This window comes from Apaloderma vittatum, unplaced genomic scaffold (assembly GCF_000703405.1).
Source record: "Apaloderma vittatum isolate BGI_N311 unplaced genomic scaffold, ASM70340v1 scaffold15884, whole genome shotgun sequence".
In the NCBI taxonomy this organism is placed as follows: domain Eukaryota; kingdom Metazoa; phylum Chordata; class Aves; order Trogoniformes; family Trogonidae; genus Apaloderma; species Apaloderma vittatum.
The window spans coordinates 25,776-53,294 of NW_009711125.1; the positions used below are offsets into that span (position 1 = coordinate 25,776).

The 27,519-nt window shown below is 41.3% G+C and overlaps 1 protein-coding gene across 1 annotated transcript in view; it reads left to right on the forward strand.

The window, feature by feature from the left end:
* The window catches only part of MED27 (mediator complex subunit 27), a gene marked incomplete at its 5' end in the record, with an annotated part of 50,730 nt that extends 25,760 nt beyond the window's left edge, over nt 1-24,970 (forward strand). Inside the window, 4 exons of the mRNA XM_009867550.1 lie at nt 7,692-7,799; nt 13,819-13,860; nt 22,240-22,317; nt 24,836-24,970. Coding sequence (XP_009865852.1) covers nt 7,692-7,799; nt 13,819-13,860; nt 22,240-22,317; nt 24,836-24,970 — 363 coding nt within the window. The remainder of the gene's footprint in view (nt 1-7,691; nt 7,800-13,818; nt 13,861-22,239; nt 22,318-24,835) is intronic.
* Between the last annotated feature and the right edge of the window lie 2,549 nt (nt 24,971-27,519).

Below are 27,519 nucleotides of genomic sequence, written 5' to 3' on the forward strand. Positions count from 1 at the left end.
TAACGCTTATTTTATTTTTAAAAAGAAATTTACAACCGTTTTGTTTGTCCAGAGTTCATTAACTAACCGATCATCTCAACCGTTTTCGTCCTTGGACTGTTCATATCATACCTGCTGTTGCTTATGAAGGTCTTTGAGACAGAGATCTAATTGTCATATTAAAGCTTCTTTAAATCATTCCATTTACCAGAAAAAAACCACAATGTCTATTCATAATCAAAGGCACTGGTAAGCAGCGTGCGTATGTGAAGAATGTTTGGAAAGAGATGAGGGAGAGGGGAAAGGAACGTCTGTGAGATTCTTTGAAACTTCAGAACAGCTGGAGATTTTGCCAGTGAAATTATCTTTAGGGAATTAAAAAAAAGAAAAGAGGTAACACAGCAAGTTTGAGCCCCAGACCGTACAACTTAGGTGTGTGCGGAAATGCATGTAGGTCTGTAGCTCTGGAGGTGGGACGTTCACGGTCGTTTGGTTCCTCCGGTGGTTCAAGAGGAGTAATTCCCAGCCACGTGAGCCCGCTGGCCTCACCCTTCTGGCGAGTAACCCCTGTGTTGTGCTGCTTCTTCCGAACTGGGTGCGGCTCACATCGACAACGAGAACTTTAAGGAAAAAGAAAAATAAACTATTCCTGAGAGCATAAATGCTGTCTTGAAAGGTTGCTGCCTCCTAGTCCTTTGAGGTTCCTGCTTCCTCCAGACAATAAGGAGGGGGTTTTATGTTTTAGATTTATACACAGCAATTGTACCTCATTAGTCTGGATTTATGCTACACAGACCAAACACATAAATAATTGAAACCTTTTGGAGCTGTATGAAATCCTCAACTGGTTTTTAAAAGCAGTTTATCACGGCGTTGCAAGGTGCTGTTTAATCCCAATCTTCACTAGTGATTTTTCAATTAATCTTTTAATCGCACTACGCCTGAAAAAGCCTAAACATAGAATTATATCAGCTTTAATAACAACGTTATGCAAAATTAATTTCCAGCAGCAGCAGAGGGAACCATGGACTCCTTAAGGTTTTTGAGAGATTTTGTTGGTCAAATGCCAGGAATTGTAAATAGATAAACCTCATCTTGTATGTGAACTAATTTGTAATTAATGAAAAATCCTAACATTTTTGATTTTTTTTTTTTTAATGATCAGTTGTATTCCTAGATAGATATTATTTTTTCTAGTGGAATGACATGGTTGTTCTATGCTTGTTTCACACACCTTGTTCACACTATTTTTTTTCCAGTGGGAAACACTGAATTCCTGTGTACGATTAATTCATTAATTAATATCACAAATATTTTAGAAAACACTAGACATGAGCCCCACTTTTCCAGCTGACGAATATGATTTCCTTAGGGCCATGTACCTGGCCAGCCCTACGCAGGTGTAGAAACTTGTTTTGTCGTCTTCATCTGGGAATCACTTTGTCTTTAAAATGATTTGTCTCCCTGGTGTTTGTAAAACTATATAAAAGCACTCCTGTAGAAGTTACAAACCCTGGGTAAATATTTTTACAGGTAATTGAATAGTTTTCTGTAATCTGAGCTGTGTCTGGGTGATAATGTTATGTGTAACTGCCTTCCAGTCTGAAAATTTGAGTAGTTTCTGCCAAACCAAAGCTCATGGCAGAAATCACGATTTCTTCTCAAGAGTTCTTCGTGTTGTCTTAAGAATTCTTGATGGTAGATTTGTATTATAAATTTATACTGATTTTTAGTAGATCTCTCATGTAACAATATGAAACCTGTTTTTATACAATTTTATTCCTTCTTCATAAAATCAGACGCATTTGCATCTGAACTTTCAAATCTTGTTTCAGGCGTTTCGAAGAGGCTGATTGTATGGCAGGGGGCTGTATTAATTGCAGATAGGCTGGACATCTGTTCACTAAAACGGAATCATTTCTTGTGTCTCGTTTTTGTTGATCAGTGTTTCACATAAAACCATGATTATTTTCTGTGGGAAAAATAGATTCTGAAAATTTTTATTTGCCCATCGAGAAGGGCCACCAAACGGATTTTTGTTCGAGAGCCCCTGATGTTGAAGAACTGGGAGGAGGGGAAAGAAATTTGCTGAGTGACTTGTAACCGGCGTTCGTGGCATTCTCGATGGGAAGCAGGTGAACGCTGTTCCGTTCCTCCTTAGCAGGCTGGTGGCTCCTTCGGAAGCCGGTGGGCGCTGGAGAGAGGGAGGCAGGCTCGTGGCAGGGGTTTAGAGCTGATCGCCGTGTTTGGTGCCTTAGGCACACGTTTAGGCACACAAAATGAAAATATTCCTTTAGGGGTTTACTCTCTTGAAGACACTAATTTTTGCTGTTTGGTGGATTTCCTGGGATGTTTCAGGATCTCTTGCATGAGGTGGATCTTGGGGAATCTGAGCCCGTAGCAGGACTGCTCTGGCTGCGGGAGTGTCACAGTTTGTCTTAGGATTGAAATCCAGTATCGCAGAAGCATTAAGGCAGCGTTCGAGGTCACGTATGCAGAGGAAGAATGTCTTGAATCAACAAAGTATGTGAGCAGATGACAAATATATTGTAAATTATGCTCTACTTGTCTAATACAAGAATGAGGAGGATGAGGAAGAGTGTTTTGGTGGGAAGGTGAACCAGGGCAGAAAGACCTGTGAGACATCCCTGGCTCTGCTCCCTCCACAGGATTCCTGTGGCCTGGGGTGGCTGTCCAGTCCCAAAGGTTCACAGGTCTCTATTCATATTCCCACAGATTTATATTCTGCAAGATCAGACACCATATTCATCCTTGTAAAATTCTGTGCGTGCGATAGTTTAGAATGGGGGAAAAAGGTACAAAATCCCTTTCATCGTCTGTAGCAACGCTGGACTAGCGTGACCCTTCCGTAAATGTGGGTGGCCGCTGGCAAAATCTGTCTTTTAACCTTTGAACAATATCCCGTGCCAGTTTGTTCACCTTACTAAGAGAACGTGCCTTGTTACGAGGGAGAGGATCACCAGCTTATCCCTCGTTTCAAGCCCTTCGTTTATGTTGACTCTTTATCATGCACTATCGCTATTAGGTTAGACTAATGAAAGGTAAATTCCAGCCCTTACATAAAAAAAGAAATCCTTGTAAAGAACCTAATTAGTATGTTTGTTTATTTAGACTCTAATGGCTTAATTGCATCTTATCTTGCTATTTACAAATAGGCATCATTAAAGAATAATGAGCATGTGAGGGAAAGCGCAGTGTTCATACCAGCAGCCGATGAGAGATAGGAAGAAAAATAACTAGGTGAAAGTCTGGGTGGGTTGTTGAGGGTTTGGTTTTTTTACCTTAATACAAAACCTTATTTTTCAGTCTATATAAATAAGATTTCCAGGCACTGTACTGATGAGTAAGATAGACACATGCGTGGGAGGACAAGCTTGTGGCTTGGCTGTACGGAGGAGCTGGTGTCTGGTCTTTTGCTGGAAATACGTACGGCTTAGTTAACGTCTCTGGTTTGGTTTTGCCTTCTTGTTTTCTAAGATGAATGAAAACCACTTACAGACTTGTGCTCCTTTTAATACAAGCAGGGAGGTATCCATGTTCACTGAAAATAATGTTTTCTTTCTTTTAGCTCTGCATTGCAGAGCATCTGCAGCTCAAATCAGCAGCAAATTCCCTGGGATGCTGAGAGGAAATCGGCAGCTTTGGGAATTTTCTGCAAAGTGTTGGAGCTTGGTGGTATCAGCATACGTTTTCCTAATATCAAACTTTTAAATAAATCTGAAGAAAGAATGTTTGTTAATGCATTTTTAAAATTGTTTATAAAATCAGTTTCAGTGAGGAGGCAAAATTAAAGGGGTGGTTTCAGGCTGTTTCCTCGAGGCAGAGTTTTGGCGTGGTAAATTAACTGTGCTCCTTCTCATTTTGTAAATTTGCTTTGACCCTGATTCTGACTTCTGTGAAGAGGTACTTCTTTTCCAGTCGTGAGTGATGCTAAATAGGAATTTTTTTAGCAGTCTTACAGGAAATTATCTTAGCCATTCTGACTGATTATTCTGTTTCCCCCTCCCCCTTTCTTGGCATGCTGTGTCTGTCATATGCTCTTTGAGAATTATCTTGGTGATAGACAAAATATTTTTAAAACTGGGATATTTCAAGAAGAATTTTATTTTATATATCTTTGTCAGAGAAGCTGCATAGTATTGCAGATTTCAATCAGCTGCCTGTCCTACCTTTTTCTGGAGCTTGCCATTTTAGGAAGCAGGGGATTTATGAATAACTTCAGTGTCTGAATTTAGTATACTTCAGTTAAAAGGAAGTTCGAAGTACATTGTTATTACACAGACCAAAACAGAAGCTACAGAAGTATTTAACTTGCAACTGTTCCATTTTCAGCTCGCAGAACTGTGGGGCATATTTTTTCATTCATATTAATTGAATTTTAAAGTGACCTTGTACATGTATTGATTTGAATTAAAATTTTCTACATCAAGGACGAGTTGGCATATATCCTTCAGGCGAAATATTAAAAAGCCAAGCGCTGTCTTAACAGGATATCGACAGAAGAAGCTGAAATTTAATAGGAAAAGTTGGCTTAGAAAGGAAATTGTTGCGGTTTTGTCACTATTGAAAGGTATCTTTTCTGTGTGCTGAAAGAAGTTTCTTTCAGTTGATACCTGTGGAAACACAGGGACATTTCAGTGCCCATTAGGTAGGGACCATCTGGGCGAGTCTTGACCTCCAGGAGAGACCTGCACTACTGGAGCTCAGAGCAGAACTATCAAATTACTTTTGTACCAGAGCCATTAGGTTTTTATTACCTTCTTGCGGGTGATCTGTAGGGACACAGTTGTATGACTGTAGGTGTAAATTATTTTCCACGCAGAAGGTCTTTTCTGAACATGGACTCCAGTTAGCTGAGCGGGCATTGAAAGAAAATGGTTTGCTGGAAAATATGAGTTGTAAAATGCGGTTGAGGTGAGTGAATACATTAAGTCCTGAAAACAGTTGCAAGTGTTGACTATCAGAGGGAAAAAATACAGGGTATCCCATTTACTGTGTACAACACAGAATGTGCTTTACCCTGAAAATAGCTGTGGAACATACTTTTGGCTTCCAAATCTAACAGCATCCTCCAGTCTAGTGACACGCTGTTGTTCATTCTTTGTACTACTAGCCTTATTCTTTCAATGTTATTAAAATGATTAATATAATTCCTCTGAGCTACGCATAGCTTTACAAAATTTCTGCTTCTGTCAGACTTAATTGATGATACAGTCCTACAAGAATCATCTGAAAGTCCTGCTCTCTCTTCCAGCAAGTATAAAACCTACAGGAATCCCGTGTCAAAACAACAACAGCAAAAACCAGGGAAGTTTTCTATTTCAGTGCCAGAACACCGTAAGAGCTCATTCAGGAAACCTCGCGCTAAATCGGCCAAAGTTCAATGTATTCTATCATTCTTCTGTATTACCACGATGCCCCCCAGCTCCCAGAGAGGGACCCCCGTGCACGAACTGTTACCAAGTTGAGATCCCAACAGCAGTGCCTTCCTCGGGGGAAGCTCACGGCCTTGGGTACCCATCTAAGGACGGGTTTACACAGCTCCTTACTCACGTGGGAGACACGGTGACCCTTGCTCATTCAACATTCAAGCAAGTTGGGTGAGCAAGGCTGCTGGCCTGGCCTGGGCTGCAGAATTAGATCTTTCGGTGCTGCGGGATGGGTGATCGCTGGGCTCTGCGTCGCCGTGGCAGATTCTGGAGGTGTGCAGTGGGTCACTGGAAGAGTCTGGAAACAGATGACCTGGGGAAAGGCAGTGAGCTAATGCACAAGTGTTTGGAAAGCATTTGTGCAGGTAAATGCTGTGGGGAGGTGTGACGCCAGCAGTAAGTATGTTCAAGCAAGCGAGTGCCAAACATGGGATTTTTGAGCTTGTAACATTCCGCTGTTTGCTCTGAGGATTTTCAGGAACATCCCACACAGGCTTCAGAGCAACTTGATGCTTTTTTTTTTTTCTACCTTGCAGCAATGTGAGATACCATGAATACATAACAGGGGAAAAGAAAAGAAAAGAAGTGAGCATCCAGGAAAGTGTGTGAAGGCAATGGCAGTAGAAAATATTATACCTAAAGCTAGGTCTGGGTGTTTGTAGGCAGCCTTTTTACTCTTCCATGAAGATTTATTTTTGTTTAAAATTTCTTCTTTTTCTCCTCTTAATTTTACTGCATATGGTTGATGCCTCATGTGAAGTTGTAAGAGTCAGTTCTCTCAGGTGAAGTTATATGAGTCAGTTCTCTCAGTAGACGTGTATCCTAGAGTCTTATTAAGGTAGTCTTAGTCTAAGTCCTAGTCTTATTAAGGTAGAAAAATAAATAAAACTCTGTTAACTCAAAGCGTGCTGACAATCAAAGTGACTCCAATTCCTCGTATTAGCAGTTATGACAAAACTGTCTCTGATTCCAGTGGACGATCAGCATTATGGATCAGGGCACCTTGATTATAATAAGCGGCATTTAGAGCAGGATGGGTAGTTGTTCTGCAAATGTCTGTATCATCACCCCGTTCCTACCATCATTTCCCCCCACCAACCCTCCCTCAGCAGCTCTGCGATGGAGTCCTTGTGCCAGATTTTCCATCTTCCTCCGTGGCAGGGAAAAGCTGCTTGGCCCTGCAGACTCGATCTGCCTGTTCATCTCTTAGTTAATCAGCATCAGGTTGAGGTTACTCATGTTGAAACAAGGTGGTAAGCAGGAGTCATTAGCGGGAGTTAAAAAGGAAAAACGTGTAGCAAATCAATAAAGATGCATATTGACCGATTTCTTTGGGTGTGGATTTGTCTGCTGAGGTTCGCAGTAAAAACACAATTGGTTTAGCATGTATTAATCTATACTGGATGAAATGTTGCAACACAGACGAGGGAAAATGAGCCGCTGCTGCTTGAGAAATATTAAAATGAACTAATTGTTGCGTTATCTCAGTTTTCTGGTTTTGTGGGTGAGGAAAAGCTCTGTAATAATCTCTATTAACAGAACACAAAGACAGAATTATTGTTAGACACATCTCAACAATATTGAAGTGCAAGTTCATCTTTGAAATGTAAATTGATTTTTAGATTAAAATGCCTTCATTATTGCATTTTTGTCAATAATATAATTTAGGCTTATTTCTATTGTTATACTATGACTGACCCTATATATTTTCCACGATACGAGTTTTATTCTTTACATTTTGCTGCTTCCATGGAAGAAGATTAAACGTTGAAAACTGTAGTTTCCTTTTAAATAATTTTACGTTTTTATTGGACCTGAAAATGTTTTCCATTAAACTCATGGCCTGCTTTTAAAAGCTAACATTAGAAGAGTCTGATTCTTCTTTCAAATTATTTTTTGCCAAGTGGACTTACACTGGAGAATATCAAATACATCGAAAATAATAACATTTACTCATAGTTTTTTGACAAGTTATTGAGTTGTGGTGTTAATAAAATCGAGTAGCTTGGCAGTGTCATATCTGCGCAAGGGAATTCTGTGAATTCATACATTTTCAGTTGCAAATGAATGCTTGTTTGTTCTGCACTTTATAGTCTATCTCTTCCTCATAACGCACCGTGGGCTTAGATCTTTTATTTTGGCCTTTCTGTAAAATACTGAAAACTGAAATTGCATCAACTTAAGCTGTTAACTTGATGGCCTTGCGAATTCCGACACTATCAGCTCTCCTTCAGCTTGTTTTTGTCCTCTTGTTCTTTGCAGGTTACCTTAGGAAAAGTGTTAAAAGTGATAGTGGTGATGCGGAGCCTCTTCATTGACCGGACAATAGTGAAAGGTTACAATGAAAATGTCTATACTGAAGATGGCAAGGTGGGTTCTTGTATATCCAGCAACATTAAATTTTATTTTTACCTCGTATTTAAATGACAGAGAACAGGAATCCCATCACACATATGCTAGATACATAAAACTGTCAAAAGACTCTGTGAATGTTTTGCAGAGTGCTCAGGTTTAAATTTATCATGCTTTGCTGGGATTTTTCATACCCAGATATCTGACTTCTTTCTAAGCTCTGAAGCCCTTGCTTGAATTTCTAATCTATCACCTTAGACCCCAGTTGCCTCGTTAATAGTGTCTACTGAGAAAACATTTTTTCAGTGTACCAGTACATCAATAGCCCAAGGTCCAGATTTCTCTTTCGTGAGAGCCATTGGGAAATCTTGGGCTGGTTTTGTGCTCGACTTGATAAACGCAACTGTGCGAATCATCGGTAGGTAGTCCTCAATAATTCGCTTGTCAATAATAGCACGTCTCGAACAGCAGCTATTAAAGCGAGCGTTACCTGTTTCCACAAGCAATTTGTTTTATGAACAATTCACCCTGCTTGAACCCTCGAATTTTGCCTGCCCGCACGCACTCCATATGGCTCGCTTTAGCGCATCGGAAGATGTTAATGGGACCTGACGGCCTTCGGCTCAACTCGTTTCTCTCTTCAGGGTGGAATGGTCTCTCTTACCGAGACATCCACCAGGACTCTCCTTTGCCAGTAACAGTACTAAATACCTCCATGTTTCACATTTTCTCTCTGGAGCTTTCTCTTCTGATTATGAAACCTATTAAAATAAAAAGTTCATTATATCGAGATGAGTGCTTGGCACCCATAGGCCATGTTATAATGAGGTGAGACTTTTTTTTCCTTTCAAAAGCGCTCACTGTGTTTTAGCGCACAGAAGCACGTTGTGTACTGACCCAGAGTTCAGCGGCTCCGAGTCTGAACCTCTGTTCCCTAGAAAAGGCCAGGAGCTGATCTGCTGAAGGAAATAGTACAGCTGTATTTCCCAGGTGAGAGATTCTTGCTTGAAGGGCGGGGGATTGGCCTAAGAAGTAGTAAAATGAGAACTGCCTGGTTCTGATTTGCATTATTCAAATATGCAGTTTAAATACCACTTTGCTGCTGAAGCAGCTGCACCGTAGTCCCTGTATATTAGGATATAAATATGGAGTTACAGCACCAGCCCCTCTTCACCCCAAGTTCTGCTTGGAAGTGAAATGATAGTCTGCCTAAAGAGCACTGGCAGTGCTTGATGGATTCCCGTGTCACACTTCATTTGGGTGTGCTCATTTTCTCTGATGAATCCGGTCTCCTTTGACGCTCCCTTGAAGTACAATAATGCTCTATATGCTGAAAAGCTAAGTAAAAGAATTCCTTTCTGAAAGTCAGCATCTGGCATCGGGCTTCTCTTTAGCTCAAGGTTAGCTCTCCGGAGAGCCGTATGCTGCTCCTCTGTCCCCGTGGGCTGCGATGGGGAGAGCAGGACTCACCGAGGCCAGCTTTGGGCACGGGGCACTAGCCTTTGTCTGCTGTCAGTGGGGAGCAGTTCACCTTCTCAAAAACTAACCCCGGGCTCGTTCTCTTGCCTTAAGCCGGTCTGTGAGGGAGTCTCTTTTCTACTGATTCAGCTCTCTGTGTCCAAAGCTCGGCTATGCAACTGCTGCCACGAGGCTGCATGAACCTGTGACCTTCATGAAGCAGTTTTGCTTTTCCATTGGGGCTTTCACAAACCTGAAGATCTGTGCTTCACCTATAAATAAGAACATTTCATTTGACCATCCCAGGGCTTTCACAAACCTGAAGATCTGCGCTTCACCTATAAATAAGAACATTTCATTTGACTTAAGTAGAATTGGAGTTGCAGCCACTTAAATCGTGAGTAAATTTGGCTTGGACTCGGAATAAATGCGTAACTGGCTAGTTTTGCCAACTGGAGCACATATTGACAAACAGTAAGCTCCCTTTTTTTCACTAATTAACTACGCTGGTAATTGGAGAATAAGAGTAAGATTGTGCTCTTGCAATGATTCGCTTTACTTATTGTGCCTGCTGGGAATGAGCGATTACAGTCAATTGCAAACAGAGTCCATTCCAATTCTTTCCCTGTCACAACAGATGCTGGTGGGAAAGTACTCCAGTGAGGTTTCACCCTCCTGTTCTAGCTTCTCAGTTACTTGCCTGAGAGAGGGGAAAATGCACTAGCATTCATAAGACACAGGAAAGCATAAAAAAGGAGATCAGCAAGTATCATCTCTATTAAATAACAAAAATATGGAGAACCCTCAGGATCGCAGCAGGAGGGAATCGTATTTCCAGTGAGCAGTTTACACAGTAACTGCAGATTTAGGGGTCAGCTTGTGGATTTCTAGGAAGCATTTAATATTTGTAAACAGCAGCAACAAGGTTAGCTAGGTGGTATCAAACAGTATGGCAGTTTTGAAGCTCCTGACTGTTTTATAAGCCATGCTAAAGAAAGGACACAGGATAAGTCGTTGTGCTTCTTTCCACTTAAATAGCTGACTGAGAGTCTGTTGAGCCATCCTCAGCTGCACAAGTCAGAGGGTCCTTGGAGAGCTTTCTCCGAGTAGAGCGGGTTTGGGGGCAACAGAATATATCCAGTGGTATTCAGCAAAAGAGGAGATGGTCAACATCAGGAGACCGAACGATCGCACAGACAGCAAGTAAAAAGTGGACTGTGCACAGAAGAAGCCATGCTTCGCTTGCAGATCCGAGGGGTCGCAATTTATCTCTCAAAGTACAACTGTAAATTTTGCATTCTGGGAAGAAAAAGGGAAGAGATGAGTGCAAACGGCAGAGGTGTTGATAGTCTTCTGGTCCAGTAGTCAGGCAAGTCTAGAGAAGAAAAGAAAATGGGTGTTCCTCGTAGTTGCGGGGCTGTGTGTGGTGGCATAGCAGCAGTTACTCAGGAAAGCTGACGTTGCACTCTCGGGCTTGCTTTCGCCTGCTGCGTGCTTGTACGTTGTGCTGTGAAGGTTGACAGGTACTTTATGTGAAAGCTTCATGTGGTTTCTGCTGTACCAAAGTCTAGCTAAATTGGATAATTGCTCTTACAGATTTAAATACTTTCAAAATTAAGGTGGAAAAATAGAAGCCTTAAGCTTGCAGTGAGTAAAATAAGTCATTACATTCTGGGGTCTTATTTTCAAGCTTTGTTTATACAGACGAAGAGTCATTGCAATTCTCGAGTGCTTCACTGTAGTTCTCTCGTGAATTATTCACAAACCCTGCAGAATATGTCTTTGCCAGGTTGCCAGCTGCATAACTTAGACATTTTTGGTGACACTTGGCGAAAACAATAGGTGAGATCTGGCAGCCTCTGTCACGTCGTGGGTTCCGGCTGCTGCTGGCTCTGCAGTCTCTTGCGTGCCGTACTAACCCATTACGTCCACCACATACTGATGCATTTTAATTAGCCCCGTGGTTGTCGTGGTGGCACTGTGCCACCCTTAATTTCAAACTGACATACTCATTGTGCGCCGGAATTTAATCGTGGAGAGTAATTAATTACTAGTGTTGTCCTGGTTCCTGAATAAATGAAGCTGCGCAGCTCACCCTTCCAGGGCAGGCTTAGCGTCAGCTGAGCCATTAGTAGCCCTAATCTGCCAATAAAAATAAAAACTTATTGGGATTTTTTGGCATAATAATACCGTGCTTTTCTTTGGACTCAGAGACCCGGAACCACCTTGGCAGGGCGTATTTAGAGTGGGTACTTAACATCGCTGCCTTGCCAGATTCCTGGTTCTGCATCCGTTAGACTTAACTAAAGAAACGTCTCCGTTGAATTATCACGTTAAGGAACTTGGGTTATGTTAATGCTATGGCTTCATTAATTACCCCATATCAATAAGAAAAGGCAGCTTTTAGCCTCCTAGCGTAAGAGAGGAAAAGAAATAGTAGTATCAAAGGAAAGCTTCAAAGACAGGCAGAGCTGTCTCTCGGGTAATTTCTGATCCCTGCATTCTTCCCACTTCAAAGCTGGATGTGTGTGTGTTTGGGTGAAGGGGGGGTTGAATCCGATTTCTCTAATAAGTGTTGGCACCGGACCTGTTTGATATTAGATGCAGGGAACATTCTGATTTGTTATCGCCTTTGAAATCGTTCAGACGACCTTCAGAAAATGGCCTCTTGTTACTTGTGCTGGGGGTGGGTGGGGAGAGTGGGGCACTGGGAAAAAAGCCCCAGTTTAATTCACATGCAGAGGATGCCCTGAAATTGTGCTTTCAGCACTTTTTTAGTTACAAATGTGTGTCTTGATTGAAAGTGAAAAGTTGAAGAATAATAGACCTATAACGATGCATTCTTTAATCTGCCTCTGCCTTAATCCTCTGTTTCAGGGGGAAAGGTGGGCAGTCATTTAGGATGTATGAATGTGGTTTGAGGGGTTTGGTAGCTTTTTCTTCTTTCTTTTTTTTTTTTAACTTGGATAACATCATGTCTCTAAGACAGGCATTCATTACTTTTTCAGCTTTTCAATCTTCATGTCAACTAATGAACATTCAGAACCCGATGTTGGACTCATCTTAATGCATCATCTGAAGTGGCCTTTTTTTTTTTAGTACTTTTTTTTTTTTTAGATCTTGAGTCTAACGAGAGAGGATTGCATACTTGGTTTGATCACTAGAGATTAGTAAAACCATATATACATTCCAGCTCTGTCTGTAGTCAAAGGAATCCTTAAATTACATGAAAACAGCTTTTTAAAAATATGCATTAATTTTTTATTTTCAGATGTAGACTTTTCTAATATGAAAATGTGATAATTCCTTCCCAACAGGGATGGGTCTGTTATTACAGTGGGTCCAAGCTTGGGTCCAAATCTGGGCTGAGCTGTCACTGTGGACTCTAGCATATGAGTGTTGGTTTTGTTCACACAAGTTCTTGCTCCCGCCCTAAGAACCAGTAAATGTAAAAACGTTTGTAGGCACATTCCTCAGGGTACTTGTGTCTTCATCTAACCTGGAAAAGGCATCGAGACATCAGCTGCCTTTTGTTTCCTGGCAAGGTCAGCAGTACTAAACCATGAAACCTCGATCCTGAAATGATTTTTAAAGTCTTTAACATCACCCTCAAAAACGTGTGTCCAGCCATGTTATCAAGCACTGGAGGAGCTATCCCTGCTTCATAAATTCACTTAAAAAATTATTTTCCTCTGTCTAGACTAAGATTCCTACACCTTTCCTTTGACAAGTCTTGTGCATGTGAATTGTTGAGTACAGTGGGATCTGTGATTTGCAAGCTGAGATTGATGGAAGTTCCTCTAGTTTTTCCCCTGCTGCTTTTCCTTGACAGAGTGCAAGGTATTCCCCAGGGCTGGGCTAAAAGAGCGTGAGCATGTGAGCAGAAACTGCTCAACATGTGAACCGTTTGGTGTTTCAACAGACAGCCTTACCTTCTGGTTTCCAGGGCTAGTAAAACTTCAGGTTTGTTCTTTTAATTCGTATATAGCTGAGCACACAGCTAAGTCATGGATGTGTGCAGTTGTCTACAACCTTAAATCTCTTCCAGTGTGATTTTTTTTTTTTGTCTGCAAATGCAAATGCAGTTTCCTAAGGGATGTTTTATTTAGCCCCAGTAGATGAGTGCTTTGGCTTAATTCAGCTAAACGTTCTTTGTGTCGTTTGTAACTGAATCGCTTATTCAGACACAAGACAAGCATAAACTTGGTAAAAATGCCCTCATTTTAGAAACAGACTGAAGCTGATGAATATTTGCATAGATCAGCTACAACCCCATACAAATAAAGATTTTGCTGTTTTTGAAGAGAACGCATTAATTCAACAGGTTATATATGTACACAATTTATTTTGTTGAAACTGTGATGAACTATGTGCATTTTTCATCGCAATCTTATATCAGTAAATTAATTTCTTAGATTACTACAGGTGAAGGCCATGGGTCAAAATAGTAAACTGAGAAATATGTCTTTGTAGATCTGTTTGCCTCCTTGTTTAATTTGAACAGCTGCTTAGTTTCTTTTCCTTCTTAAAGCTTTTTCTTTATGTGTGGTAATATATAACTTTTTTTTTCCTACTGTAGCTTGACATATGGTCTAAATCCAACTATCAAGTTTTTCAGAAGGTAAGTCTCACATCGTTTCTCTCTACATAATGTATGTAGGAAATATATGGAGTTAATTTTAAATATTTAGGCCCGTATGTGAAAGAAGTCAGAATTTATTCCTTTGTCATCACAATTAGCAAATAACAAACAATAATCTGTAATAATGGAAAACCGTGTGTAGAAAGGGAGATCAGTTAGGCTGTTATTTAACTTGGATTTATTTCCGATCACATTTCCAGTCCATGGTTTGGAATAGGACATTGGAGATTTTACTACTCTAGCCTTAAAATTTCATGAGGAAGCTTCACAGCCTCTTTTTTTAGTTTAAATGAGTTTGGAATTTTTTCCCATGATCTTATTTTACCTGCTTCTCTTCACACACTGGTGTAAGCAAAAGCAGTAACTTGCTGAAATGCCGGAAAGAAAAGAACAATGAGCAAAGGGGAGCAATAAGTATAAAACTACTAAGAAGGTTAAAGCGTGGTTTGGAAAGATCTGTATCTCGCTATTTTTCAGACAGGGAAGAGATTTCTCTTTGAAGGCCTCTTGTCAAAGTGCTGTAAGTTGAGACTGATCGGGGTTTAAATTCTGGTTTTCTTACCATCGAGCCACAGTTCAAGGAGCCTGAGTCTCCGGCTCGTGCGCCAGCTTCCTTTCATCTGCTTATGTAGTTTGTGTAACAAATCGGGGTCAGGGACTCGAAAGGGCGTAAAAGCCAGGGTCAAAAGTGTGGCATATTGGCTGTATTTGTGCATCCTCCTTCCAAGATTTCAGATGCAGTCAGAAGGGAAGACGTTTGACCTGTGATATTAACCTGCCTGAGATCAAAGGACAGCTTTTGGGGAGGTTTGTTGCTCTCCCTCCCTGCCTAGCATTAAAGCAAAATTTTGCTGCAGTTGATTCTTTACCCCAGAGATTAGTGGATTAAATATTCTTTCTTCTTTTTTTTTTTTCCTCGCTCCTCAAAAATATTTAGTGTCAAGTAGAGTAATGTAGTGGGAAGTAAAACAGCGTAAATCTTAGTAACTTGTGTATCAGTGTGCTTTTAAGTAACTTTTGCAGTGGAATACATTTAAGGTTCTGTGATTAAGTGCATCATTTCCATTTCCCGATACGTGTGTGAGGTTGTGAGCTCATTTGGGCATAAGATTGTCTTCCTGGATGTTTTGGTTTAGAACAACTTGAAAGGATTAGGTCAGATTGCCGTCATCTGTACTAAACGGTAACAAGTCCTGAGGGTTTGATTATATAATTTTAATTGCCTATATACAAAGTATATAACAGTAGAGTAAGTGTGCAGCTTTGCTCAGGAGTCCAAGCTGAAGACTTGGGGAGCATAACTACATAAATTTTTCTTCAGGTTCTGATGATGGCCTTCAGATAAAAGGTGAAAGAGGTCAGTGAGGAAATAGGAAATGTCCTTCTTACTGCTGCCTGTGGCTGCATTATGGATAAATAAGAATTTTTATTCTCTTTCTAAGTCTTTAAAATAATGTGATAGGACCTGAATATTAAGTTCCTGTTGTCCACTTCTCTCTTAGTAAGTAATACCAGATGTATTCATATTTACCAAGAAAAACAGAAAGAAGAGACTGCAGGATAAAGGGTTGCCTGTAGCCAGTTGGAAAGCTGTCTGCATTTTTTTTAATAGCAGTTTTACATATTTTGTTCCTAGCTTTGTTACTGTCTTACCTTGGGCAACCTAGTCCCCTCTCTTTGGATGACTTTTCTACATCCCTTAGGCTGGGGTAATACTTGCTGACTTCACAGGAGCTATTGTTGAACTGGTTACATAGTACTGTCAGATTCTTGCATGAAAAATGTGATAAAAATGCAAGGTGATGGTACTTTCTAATCAATAGATTCTGCACTATTGAGCTGATATTTAAATAAATTCAGGCTAGAACCTAAGTCAGGTTTCAAACAGATGATAGAAAATGCCGTGGTTCAGCATAGTAAATTTTCTCCCTGTGGTGCTGTGCTTGGTTTGGTTTTCTCTTTATTCTCTGAAGCTGCATTTGTATCCATTTGTAATACTCAGGACTAGTGATTTTGCAGTAGCAAAATGAAGGAAATAGATAAAATAGTGTTAGAGAAACTATTATACTCTGTTACTAGTGTAGGATCTGTACTGCAGGATCTTCAGAACAAATGTTTTCATGTCATTAAAAAATCATCAGTAAATGTGTCAGAGCACATCCGAATGTTCTTGAAATGTGTTTCTCGTGGCAGTCGCCAGTAACACGATGTGCAAGGGCTGTGCTGAGAAGGAAAAATACGGAGGAGTCACCGCTCCCACCGAGGCGGCTGCGTAGCCCTTTCAGCTCTTCCACACCTTTAACACTGAAAAACCGGTCATCCCTCGGGGCCGTTTCTCTTTAAGAGCTGGGCCAGGTTCTCCAACTCTCTCTTCAGGGATCTTACCACAACACCTGGAGCTCACACGATACCTGCCAGCGGTGGCTGCAGCCTGTCAAACTCTCGCCGGGTTGCAGCATGGCGCTCTAGGTTAAGGACCAGAGACCTCTGATCTTCAATCCAACCCTGTCAAATGAAGCTAAATTTGTCCTGACTTTGTTTGCAAACGTTGGCTGTGTCAGCAAGCCTTTTCTCTCTCCTCCTTATTAGGCAGGATACCCGAGTGTGTATAATTTGATGGGGGACGGCTCCCGGAGGGCCCATTACTGTTAAAGTGTACGGTTGTTTTCCGAGTTCCCTGGAGACTCCTTGAATCTGGACCTGGGGTGAATAAGCTTTGTAGGTGTTGAATCCAGCAGCAGGGTTCGCTTCAGAGAATGGAGCTGGGAAATGAGAGGGAAGGCTGAAAGGGCAGAAGCACAAGGAGCAAAGAAAAGGTTTTTCAGGCTTCTACGTTGGTCTGACATTTACACTCCACAGGAGCAGCAGCTGTTTTGATCTTAAACTCCTTATTTTAACACTTTGCATCTCTTGATTCACTAGCACAAGAGAAGGAACAAGACAGGAAATCAGGAAATATTTGGGGGCTTAAATCTCGGTGGGAAGAGGAGCGTACGCAAGGGCTGCACAATTCCAGGTCACTGTGCAGAGGGTTAAAAGTACGTAGTGTAAATAGTGCAGTATTCATAATTTTGCATTCAAAAATGAGGCAAAAATACCGAATAGTGAGAGTGCTGTGAGTGAATCAAAATGAGAGATGGTGTCAAACACTGATTTATGAGCAGCGTAGCTGATTTTGCTGTTATATGACCATTTTGACTGTTTAAGTTATAGACATAGGCTTTAACCCCATGTATTTGATTCTGATCTCGGAGTCCCATTCTTACTTTCACCTAAACAGTTTCTCAGTTTTAGCGTGCCACAGGCTGGCTTCGTTTTGGCTCAGTCTGCTTCTTTCCAAGGCACGTTTTAACCTGAACTTCCCGCAGCTGTTTGTGCCTCTCGAGCTGTTTGTGAGCTCTGTGATCCCAAAGGGATGCAACTCAGGGGCATAATTTCCACCACCACAAGGGCACATAAGTATTGTAATGTATGAAGATGTATTCTTGTCAATAATCCCAGAGTAAAATCACATGCGGGATGAATGCATGCATGAGACAAATATTGGGCTATTGATGATAATCTGCTCAAGGAGAGGAGATGGACTGTTCCAGGGTCACCTGCATGATTGCTCCTGGGCACGAGCAGTACTTGGCTCTGCTCAAAGCCCTCCTTAGGCGAAATAAAATCTCGATGGCCCAGTCCAAATAAGCAGAATGAGCAAAATAAAAGCTTAAATGCTCTGAGCTCTGCAAACAAGTGACAAATGCTACGCTTCAGGAAAGTCTGGTCGTGCTTTACTGAATTGGGAGCGGGGAAGGGTACGTGAAGGATCTGTGTGGAGTTCATCAGTGCCTGTTCATACACACACCATCGATCATCCTTCCGAGCACCTCTCGGGCACTCGGTTCTGTGCACTGGATTCCCTCCAGAGAGTCTCAGACGTGGTCCTGGAGAGAAAATTGAGTAATGAGAATCCTTGGAAGTGAACAAAGGCACTCGTGCAGTTTTCCACACTATAAAAAGGTCTAAACACTAATAAAATAAGTTCTTTTTTTTTTTTTCTTTTTAGTGGTGTGATCATCCTCCAGAACTCCAGAATTGCTACAGGCTACTGTTAAGGCCATGAACTTAGCGGGGTTTAAAAAAAAAATTAAAAAACTTCCAGGGGATTTAGAGAATCCCTTTATATTAGATGGAATTGTCAGTGCCGTACTTGAGGGAATAAACCAATAAGTAAGTGGCAAGGAAAGTTATGACTCTTAAAGGAAGTTTTGCACCTACCTTTGAAAACCATATTTATTGGCAGGAAGATAAAATAGTGGCAGAGAGAGGCAGCTGCTGTAATTTATTTGTGTGATCTTTGTTATTTTATGTTTTAATTTTTATGCTAGCTTCCTACATCTATGCAACATACCTCGTCTGTGGTAGAGCAAGGTTTTGCCATAGGTCTTTGCTTTTGTGCTTCTTATTCCAGTCAGAAGAAGCATTTGTTGAGCTTTCTCAACCTGTGAATTGTAGAATGCTGCTTTTTTTTTTTCTTTTGTAAATGAATTTTCATCTCAGGGAATGCCATATGACTAACAAGTCCCGCCAAGGCTCAGTAATGCCATTTTTTGGATGTGTCACCTCTGGAAAGCATGTTTAAGCAGAGCAGCACTATCAAGCGGATAAAGAAATGCTCTGGAAATGACTGGCGTTGGCTTGGTTGAGACAAATAACAGGGATTTTGTTTTCTCCTCACGGCTGGGTGTTGGTTTCTTGAGCTCTTTATGCCTTTACGGAGCAGGGGGCTGCGAGAGGGAGCTCGGGCCCTGCGTCTCCCTGCTCTGCCGCAGAGCAAGTGGCAACGTGGGCTCGGTAGGGGCCAGTACCTAAGCAGCCCTATTCGCTTCCTGGGACTGTTTTTTTTTCACCAACAGTGACCAACACATGGGATTTAATTTGCGCAAAGCGCCAATGGAGACGGTTCGGTTTGATCCAGTATCAGTCTGCTTTGTACACAGTGCTCAGTCTGCTTTGTACACAGTGCCCTAGACGAGGGAGCAGAGATGCAGTTAAGAAGTTCGGGGGTTTCATCAGCTTGAATTTGGAAGCGAGGAGGAGAAAAAAAAAACTCGGGTCATAAATTAACTATTAACAAGAAGGGAAATTTTCTTGTTCAAGTTGAACCGCTTTGCCAGAATTATTTTTCCATGCTCTGTCTCAAAGTGCTTAGTTAAAGAATAGCTGTTTTATTTACCGAAAGTTGTGCTTCAGGAGATTGCCTTGTGTTACCCTTTTTTTCAGACAAAAAATTCCAAGTGCTTTTCAATATATGAATCGTGAAATACTGAGCTTTGCTGCAAGATCACTTGAAAATCTATTCCAAGGTCCAGAGCAACAGCTAATCTAACCAATGTGTGCTCTTCTGAATATGTTCCTGTAAAAAAAGAGGTAGAGAAATTAGGAAGTGGCCAAGAACTTAGATAGCAGTAGGTGAGGTAGAGCAGTAAAAGTGAAGCTAACAAAATAAAACTGTAAAATGTACAAAATGTCATCCAACACCCAAAATAAATTAGTTTGTGATTCCAACTTGGCTGGAAGAAAAAGTCGGTCCCTTAAGTGAGCTGGCGCATATGCAGTTTGTTTTGCTTTGCTTTGGTGTGAAATCATATTGCCATTAGTAAAGCTGGGTATTGATCTTTTTTTTTCCCCCCTCTTTTTTTTCCTCCTCTTTTTTAATCTTGGCCAGTTTGTGCTTTCTCTCACCATCCCTGTTATCTTGGAAGGGTTTAATTTTCTCTTCACTCCTGTGCACCGGGCCAGTTTATCATTTGTCCAGCTTTTTTCTGCTTGACATCGTGTCCTTTGCTGGGATGGGGTTGGGGGGATCACTCCCCTTCTCCTCTTCCTCAGATTCAACACCTACTTTGATCTCCTTTAGAAGCACTTTATCAGCACTTGCTTATGGTAGAAATTGCCTCCTTTTTGTTCGGAAAACATTATTAGTGTTCTAGCAATGCTGGGATCTCTTTTATCTCCCTGTGGAATCTCATTAGCTTTACATTACAATAGGAACAGCATATGTGCAGCTTTGCCAAAGTGGCCAGTCAATTTAAATTTGTTAATAGCAGTATTTTTTTTAAGCAACTTTCTTCGGTGCCAAGAGAAAACAACTTTGTTGTTCAGGAAAAAAAAAAAAATGCAGTTTGTTAGAAGTAGAAATACAGCAGAAGGAGAGCGGCTGCTCATAAATATCTTCAGAACTTTCTATTCTTTGACATGGCTGGTACTATCCTATAAAAGCACCATCTTAAAAGGAAAAAAAATTCACATAGCTGGTAAGACTTGGATTACAATTATTTTTGAACACTACATGAGATTTTTTTTTTTTAAAGAAATGATTGATTTGAGTTATGCCATGCTATTAATGCACTGTTAATCATGTTATTTCTAATACTTTTTTCAATGTGGTGACATATAAATGCCTTAAGCAGGCTGAGGTCCCATTTTGTGAATATTTTTGCAAACTTACCAGAGTGTGCACGGTCCCGGAAGTTTTCCCTTCCAAATGTCAGAATCACATGTCCGTATTCACGCTGAATGGAGCTGCTTTTGGAGTTAGTCGTGCACGAGTGACGGGGAGCAGAATCTGTTTCTAAAATTGTAGTATAACTTAAAATTGCATTTGGTGTAGGACAGACCGATTGGCTGTAGCGTTCTGCGGAGGAGGTTTGTGTGGTGTGAATTAGAGCCTGTCTATACATGGATTTATTCAGGAATACATCTTCTACAGATTCACCTCCCTGAATAGCTTCAAGCATGAGCCTCTCTCCGGTGAGTTCGAGTGCTTCAGCACAACTCCCAGTGCGGAATTAGACTAACCACAAATTGGGAACAAGCGGAGTTAGCTGGGGATAACAACTGTAATTTCAGTTCACACTTCGTCTTACTCAAAATTGTGCATTGTAGAGAGGTTGGTGCTGGTCTCTTCTCACAGGGAATTAGGGACAGAACCAGGGGGAATGGTTGCAAGTTGCAACAGGGCAGGTTTAGGCTGGACATTAGGAAGAAATTCTTCACAAATCCTTCACAGAAAGAGTGGTCAGACCCTGGCACAGACTGCCCAGGGAGGGGGTCGAGTCGCCATCCCTGGATGTGTTCAGGTGTCGTTCAGATGTGGTGTTGGGTGATATGGTTTAGGGGTGAGCTTGTAGTGTAGGGTCAATGGTTGGACTTGATGATCCCAAGGGTCTTTTCCAACCTGAATTGTTCTGTGATTCTGTGGTTCTGTGAAAATTTGCTCTGGTATATAGACTAGCCCTGAGAAATACATAGACTAGCCCTGAGAAGAGCACAACTTGTCCAGGTTAAAACTAGAAAATACAGTTTAGTCCCTAACTGGGCAATCACAAGTTACAAGAAGTGAAACAGCTCCCATGGTTGTGTTGTCTTGAGTTTTTTGATAGTCCAGCCCAAAGGATTTTGCCAAGAATTTCTGCATTAAGCCTAGAACTTCTGAGAAGCAGCAAGCTGTTGACTGTGCAAATAACTTAGGAAGCTGACAGGCTGCCTACTGTTAGTGAATTGTGTCTCAGCTGACAGAAACTGCCCCCTTTCAGAATAATTTTTAAAAAGTAGTGATTTATTATTTCTTTTTAAAATCTATCAAAGCACGGATTGGTTTTCCTGATTTTTCCTTTAATTATTCTTATTATTATAGATAGGCATTTTATATCTTTTCTGTCTAATTGTAATTCCCGGTTGTATGATATTGTTATGGCTCTGTCTGGGAAATAAAAAAGCTTTCTCACAGAAACCTTTCACTAATGAAAGGATTTCTAAACATAATCATATTAATTGATTCTTGGTTTCAGAGGAAATGAAACTGAGAGCTCAGTTCCTGTTCAGTGTAAGCAACCAGAAACAGGACTACAAGAGTTAAATATTTTAAGTTTTCTCATTAAAAAGTGGAGAGAGTCTACTTATTTTTCTGTCATGAGTTGGTTGTCCAACGTGGGAGGCGAAGCACATTAATGTTGTTCTGTGTAACGCAGAGGTGCAGATCCCCCTCGTCACCTGGCTCACCTTAGCTACCGGTCTAGATCCTTTTACCAACACTATTCGCTTTTATCATGTTCAGGAACTTACAAAGGTATGTTTGATTTTACCGCCTGCACACTAAGGTATTTATCATGAGTGCTTCAACTGGTTCATGGATGAATGGAAGCCAGCTGTCAAAACCAACCCAAAGTTACTTTGAGAATGTCTTCACAGTCATGTAATCCTTGTTTTGCTACTTCCTCATGGAATTTATACCGTTTTCCCTGCAGATTAATGCTGCCTGCTCTGAAATACAGAATGAATAAGTATCTATTCCCCTTTTGTCTGATGCAGGTGACAGATCATGCGACCACTGCTCTGTTGCACTACCAGCTGCCTCAAATGCCAGATGTGGTAGTCAGATCTTTCATGGTAAGTGCATTGGAAAATACTTTTTTCCAGATAGACTTCAGCATGCTTACAGTGATTGACATGAGGCAGTTGCGATTTCCCCTTTTAAACAGGCTAGACAGCAGAGAACGACCGGAATTCGTCTTCAAGGATGAGGAGCTCATCCTTGTTACCCTGGGATAATTAGTGTTGGAAGACTGAGCTGTGTGTGGTTCTTCTGTCACAGGTCTCAGTATTAGCTTGATGATTCCTGTTAGCAAAGCTACTCTGGGTCATCTTTAAAGGCAATAGGAAAAACTTTCTCATCCAGCTTTCTTTTTGCTCTGGCCCAGCTCTTTCACGCTGTTCACGCTGTGCAACGAGTTGAGTTCTGGATATAGAAAGCTGGCTCCACCAAAATTCCCCAGTAAGGGGAAACTCCCAAGTGGGGCCCCTTGCTTGCCAGCTCTCACCCAGTGTGGGCAGTGACTCGAGTTCTTTGGAGAATAATGAGGGAGGAATGTGGTGGGGAACAGTCTCTTTGGCTGTATGCACTTTCAGCTCCAACTTTGCTCTTAAGGAATTGGAGCTGCTTGCCCAGCGCAACAGCAGGTGGTTTTGGGAATCAAGGAAATGCTGAAGTATTCTGCTTTTTCTTATGGAATGAAATTAATCAAGTACTGCTCTATCTTGATATGCAGATTAAGTTTAGCACATTTAATTCTGCTGGTATTTAGAATTTTATTTGTGAAATAAACTTGTGTAGAGCAGCCCTGTTAATCAAAGAGCAAGAACAAGGGTTTACGAGTCAGAATTCCTTCCACCAAGCTGATTTTGGGCACTGGAGACTCTTCCTGTTTTCTCTGCTGCAGCCTCCCAAAGGAGGCTTTTTTGAGAGAGTTTTCTCTGCTCTTCAGGTTTTTCCTTCACTTCCATTATGTTGCCCCTTTACCTGGAGCAACGTAACTGGGACTTTTAAAAACAAACATCAGATTTTGCCTCTTGCAATCTGTAGGTGTGTACAGTAGCACTGGGTATTTTATGTCTTTAATTTCCACTGTGCAGTTTTACATCAGTCAGACTCCCTTACCTGCTCTGCCAGTTTGTTTATTTAGTAAAAAAGCCACTAAGATGAGAGATTTGCAAAGGTCCCTTCTCCTAGAGTGCATCTTAAAATAGTAAGTTTTGAAAGGTGAAAGAAACTCTTACTGGTCAAATCCATGTTTCAGCACGGTTCTGAAAATTAGTGTTTAATAGAACAGGTAGCACGTTTGTTTCAGCCATGGACCTGCTTTATTGATTTGATAAAGCACTACTAAAACTTTTAACAGAGCACAACCAGTGCCAATATGTTGGTCCTTTCATGTGTCAGTTGTGCAATCCACATGACAGGATGGAGTGAAGCCCTAATTTTCTGATGGGAATGAAGAACGAATTTTTTTTTTTTTCCTTTCAACGGGTGTCTCAAGTGCACAATTTAACTTCATTTACCTATTTTCGTATTACGGTTTAGAAAATTCGATTTCTCTGTAGCGCAAGCAAAGCCCTACCAAACTGAAGTAAATAACAGCAATTTACTTGTAGTGTTTGTTGCCCTTGTCCCCGTATTTACTGCTAAACCCAGAGAAGATCCAGTTCTTTTGGAGGAGAGTTATTGACGGCCAAAGGTTCAGTTGCTATAGAGAAGGCTCTGATGAAGATGGAAGGATTTGTTTCAATAAACTCGGCTGACCTCTTCTTCAAAGAACAATTTTCTCTTATCGACGTAATTCAATAGGACTTTAAATGACAAGATTCATGTGCATCCTTCACAGCATAAATCTGCTGGTCTAGGTGTTTTTTAGTTGTGTATCTCCTTGAGTTGGGACTTATGTAATGCTCGTTGCTATGTACAGTCCACTTTACAGGCAGGAGCTTTACCGGAAAACACCTGAGCTTACTCTGTGTTCTTCAGCACTAACCTTTTATATATGTATTTGTATATAGGTATATATTTTTTTATATATATCTATATATGTTTATCAGTGTATTCATGTTTAAAATGGTACGGTATTTTGATGACCAATGAGAATTGATCTTACAATCACATTAGAGAGGAAGTTAGCTTGCTGCAAAAGTCCTTATATCTTAGCTATGATGAGTTCAGAGCGCTGCAGCAGGGCTGTGATAGATGATCATAGGAAGAGACAAACCAATATTCGATTGAAGAAGGGACCCATCAAGAACAATTATGTTCCGGTAAAAATATGAGAAGCGTTACAGTATTTGCCTTCCGTCGTGATTCTCTAGCTAAGAATACCTCCTGCTCAGAATGCGTGAATTTCTATTAACAAATTTGCTTGAGTGACTAAAAAAGCAAAAGATGATTAATAAAGAGGGAATTCAGCTATGCAGTGACCTTGTAATCTTCTGCATGTTTCTGTTTATAAAATCCCTGTTTGCCTCACTGGGGCCTCACCAAAGTACGTTCTCTGCCCTCGCTATCACTGCTTGACAAGAATGATGACAAAGGGGAACATCCATATCCCGTTTTCTTAATTTCTCTCCCTTTTCCTTTTAGACCTGGTTAAGAAGTTACATAAAGCTGTTCCAGGCTCCATGCCAGCGCTGCGGAAAGTTTCTGCAGGATGGCCTGCCACCCACGTGGAGGGATTTCCGAACACTTGAAGCTTTTCATGACACCTGCAGGCAATAGCTGCCCAGCCGGTGATAATGCGAGGAGCAAACGCAGAGAGCTGATGCTTTAATGGGTGGTTCTGTTTCTGGATCTTTCACCTTGTACTAAGTAGTGAGGTTGCACTGACGCGTTTGACTCTTTCAAAGCCGTTGGGCTGCAAGGCACGTATGAGACTAACGCGTTTCAAAGAAGATGGTAAGAAGCTGTGTGTGGTCACTTGATGTTCCCGAGCTGAAAAGATGTGTGTGGAGAGATCTCACAGTAATAATCGTTACTCTAAACCTTAATGAAAATATCTGTGTACAGTGTTTTGTGACAGAATTTGCCATGTGGAAGACTTTTATAAGCTTGAAATAAATTTTGTATTCCAGAATACATGCTATTGATTTCATTACTTGACCAACAAAATCATCAGTTTTGGTGTGGATTTTTCAACGCTGCTCTTTTCCATAGAAAAACTGGAAACATTTAAACACGGATGCTGATCTGATGGGAAGGTTGTCGTTGTTGCAAGACTGCTTGTCTGAGCGCTGAGGGGTTTTTATGTGGAAGAGATTATGGCGTTGATTAAACATGGAATTTCAAAGACATATGGCAGCTCGGAAGATGCAATGTACTTTCTAAGACGGGGGGAAACAGATGTTTCCCTTTACTAAAGTTGTAATGAAAAATGTTAGCAAAATCTCGCATGTATTAAGTGGTTAGAAAACGCGTGATGAGCGGTGACAGCGTGTACGCTTTGTCACGTTTTAGGACTGAAAGTAGTAAAATAATTCAGCCCTAAAGCACAGCTTCTGTGGCACAGACACGTACAGCATGTTTCCTGAATGATTTAAAATTTACATGCGACACGCCGGGGAAGAGTGAGATCCCTCCCCGTAATCGTTGCACTTGGAATGGGTGGGAGCTGAACGCTCCTGGAAGCCTCAGCCCCTTTGCCTTCCCCCAAAGCCTGGGAAGGTCCCTGGTCCTGTCCCAGCTGAACGCTCCCTGGCCTGGGGCGCAGGGTCTTCTCTGGCGCTTTCTTGAGGTAGTTAATTTGATTAATCCTTCTGTCATTCCTACCTTATTTCCTCCACAAGCCACAGAGACCGCGGTAACAAGCTTGCTTTTGGGAGCTGGTCAGGGGAGGTCTGGAGCAGCTTTGTGACTACAGTTAATTTTCAAATAAATCAACACTAAGGTGTGGTGCTGTAGACTGATTTTTGAGGTTCCTGCTGCCTCTGTGAAAAGCTTCTTTTGTAGAATGAATAGGATTCCTTCTCGGAGGCTTTGGTGGTGGCAAAGTTGGTTTTTTATCAAGGAACGTTGAGTAAAGTTAATCCCATATAATAAAAAGAAGGAGATGGGGGAACTCTTTCTTTTGCAGCTGATTCAAATAAGATGTTCAGAGATTTTAAAGCACTTTTTTAAATTTGAACCTACGACATTTATGAAACAGCCTGTTTCATAGCTGTGGAAACTGAAAAAGAAAAAAAAATTGACTGTCATCATCCCTGTACTTGCACAGTGCTCTGTTAACTGTTTGCTGGTAACAGAAGAGACTGAGCTCCCGAAGACAGCAGCTCCTTCCTGCAAGGGCAGGGTGCAGGGTGGCAATTTTGCCTTTCTAGGTGTAGAAATCAGTGCAAGACTGGTTTGTGTAAAAGACAGCAACTTGACAGAAAATGTGCCTTTATCGTTGTGTTTGGAGGCACAACATTGTGTGTGAAGGATGAGCATATAGTTGCTTGAGGATGTTGGCAAGTGAAACCTGATTCTTTTCAACTTCTTTTTCTCTTTTTTTACTCCAAATTCCCAAAGACAAGCAGTGGGATAACAGACTGCGACTGGATTACCTAGCGAAAACTTTTTGTGCTGTTATTTGACCCAAGCAGCCTTCTCGGTACAAAGATCACCCAGGACAGAACAAGGTGTGCATCTTAGATGAGAGAGCGCCTCGTAAATAAGCGGCCCCGTTATCTGTCCCGTTACTGCGCTAATTAGAAGGTCTGCATTTCTGATAGCGTAAGCATATTTTTTTGGTTAGTAAAAAGGTCATAATAACGGTATCCAGCCTGCTTTAGGCACTGCTGTCTGCTCCATTATGTTTATACTTAAATAATGGTGTAGGAAGCAAATCCTGAAGTTCACAGAAGTATTGTGTGGAATCGTGTCTTGGCACTTAGAGATAATTAGTTGCAGAAAACAGCGTCAGCCAGTCTGTGTGTTAATTGAGCCTGAAATTTTAAACCTGTAATTGGCGAACCTGATGGGGAGTAATAAAATTCACTGTAGGTACCTAAGTAGAAAAATAATTGTCTTACGGAAGCGCAACGCAAACCTGTTTGTCACGCTCCTTCCCCCAGAAAACTGCAGCGGGAGGGAATCTCCTCCCCTCCCAGGGAGAAGCAGTGATTTCTGTCCCTGCAAGGCACAAAGTGTGGCAGGTTGGAATATTTCCATTTGAGGGAGTGGAATTCGACTGTTCAAATTCTTCCAAAGCTGATGAATTTCAGCAGTTTGGGTGCAGCATGTGCTTGTCTCAGCGTAGTGTCCTGCTGTCCTGGGTTTGAGCTAAAACCCAG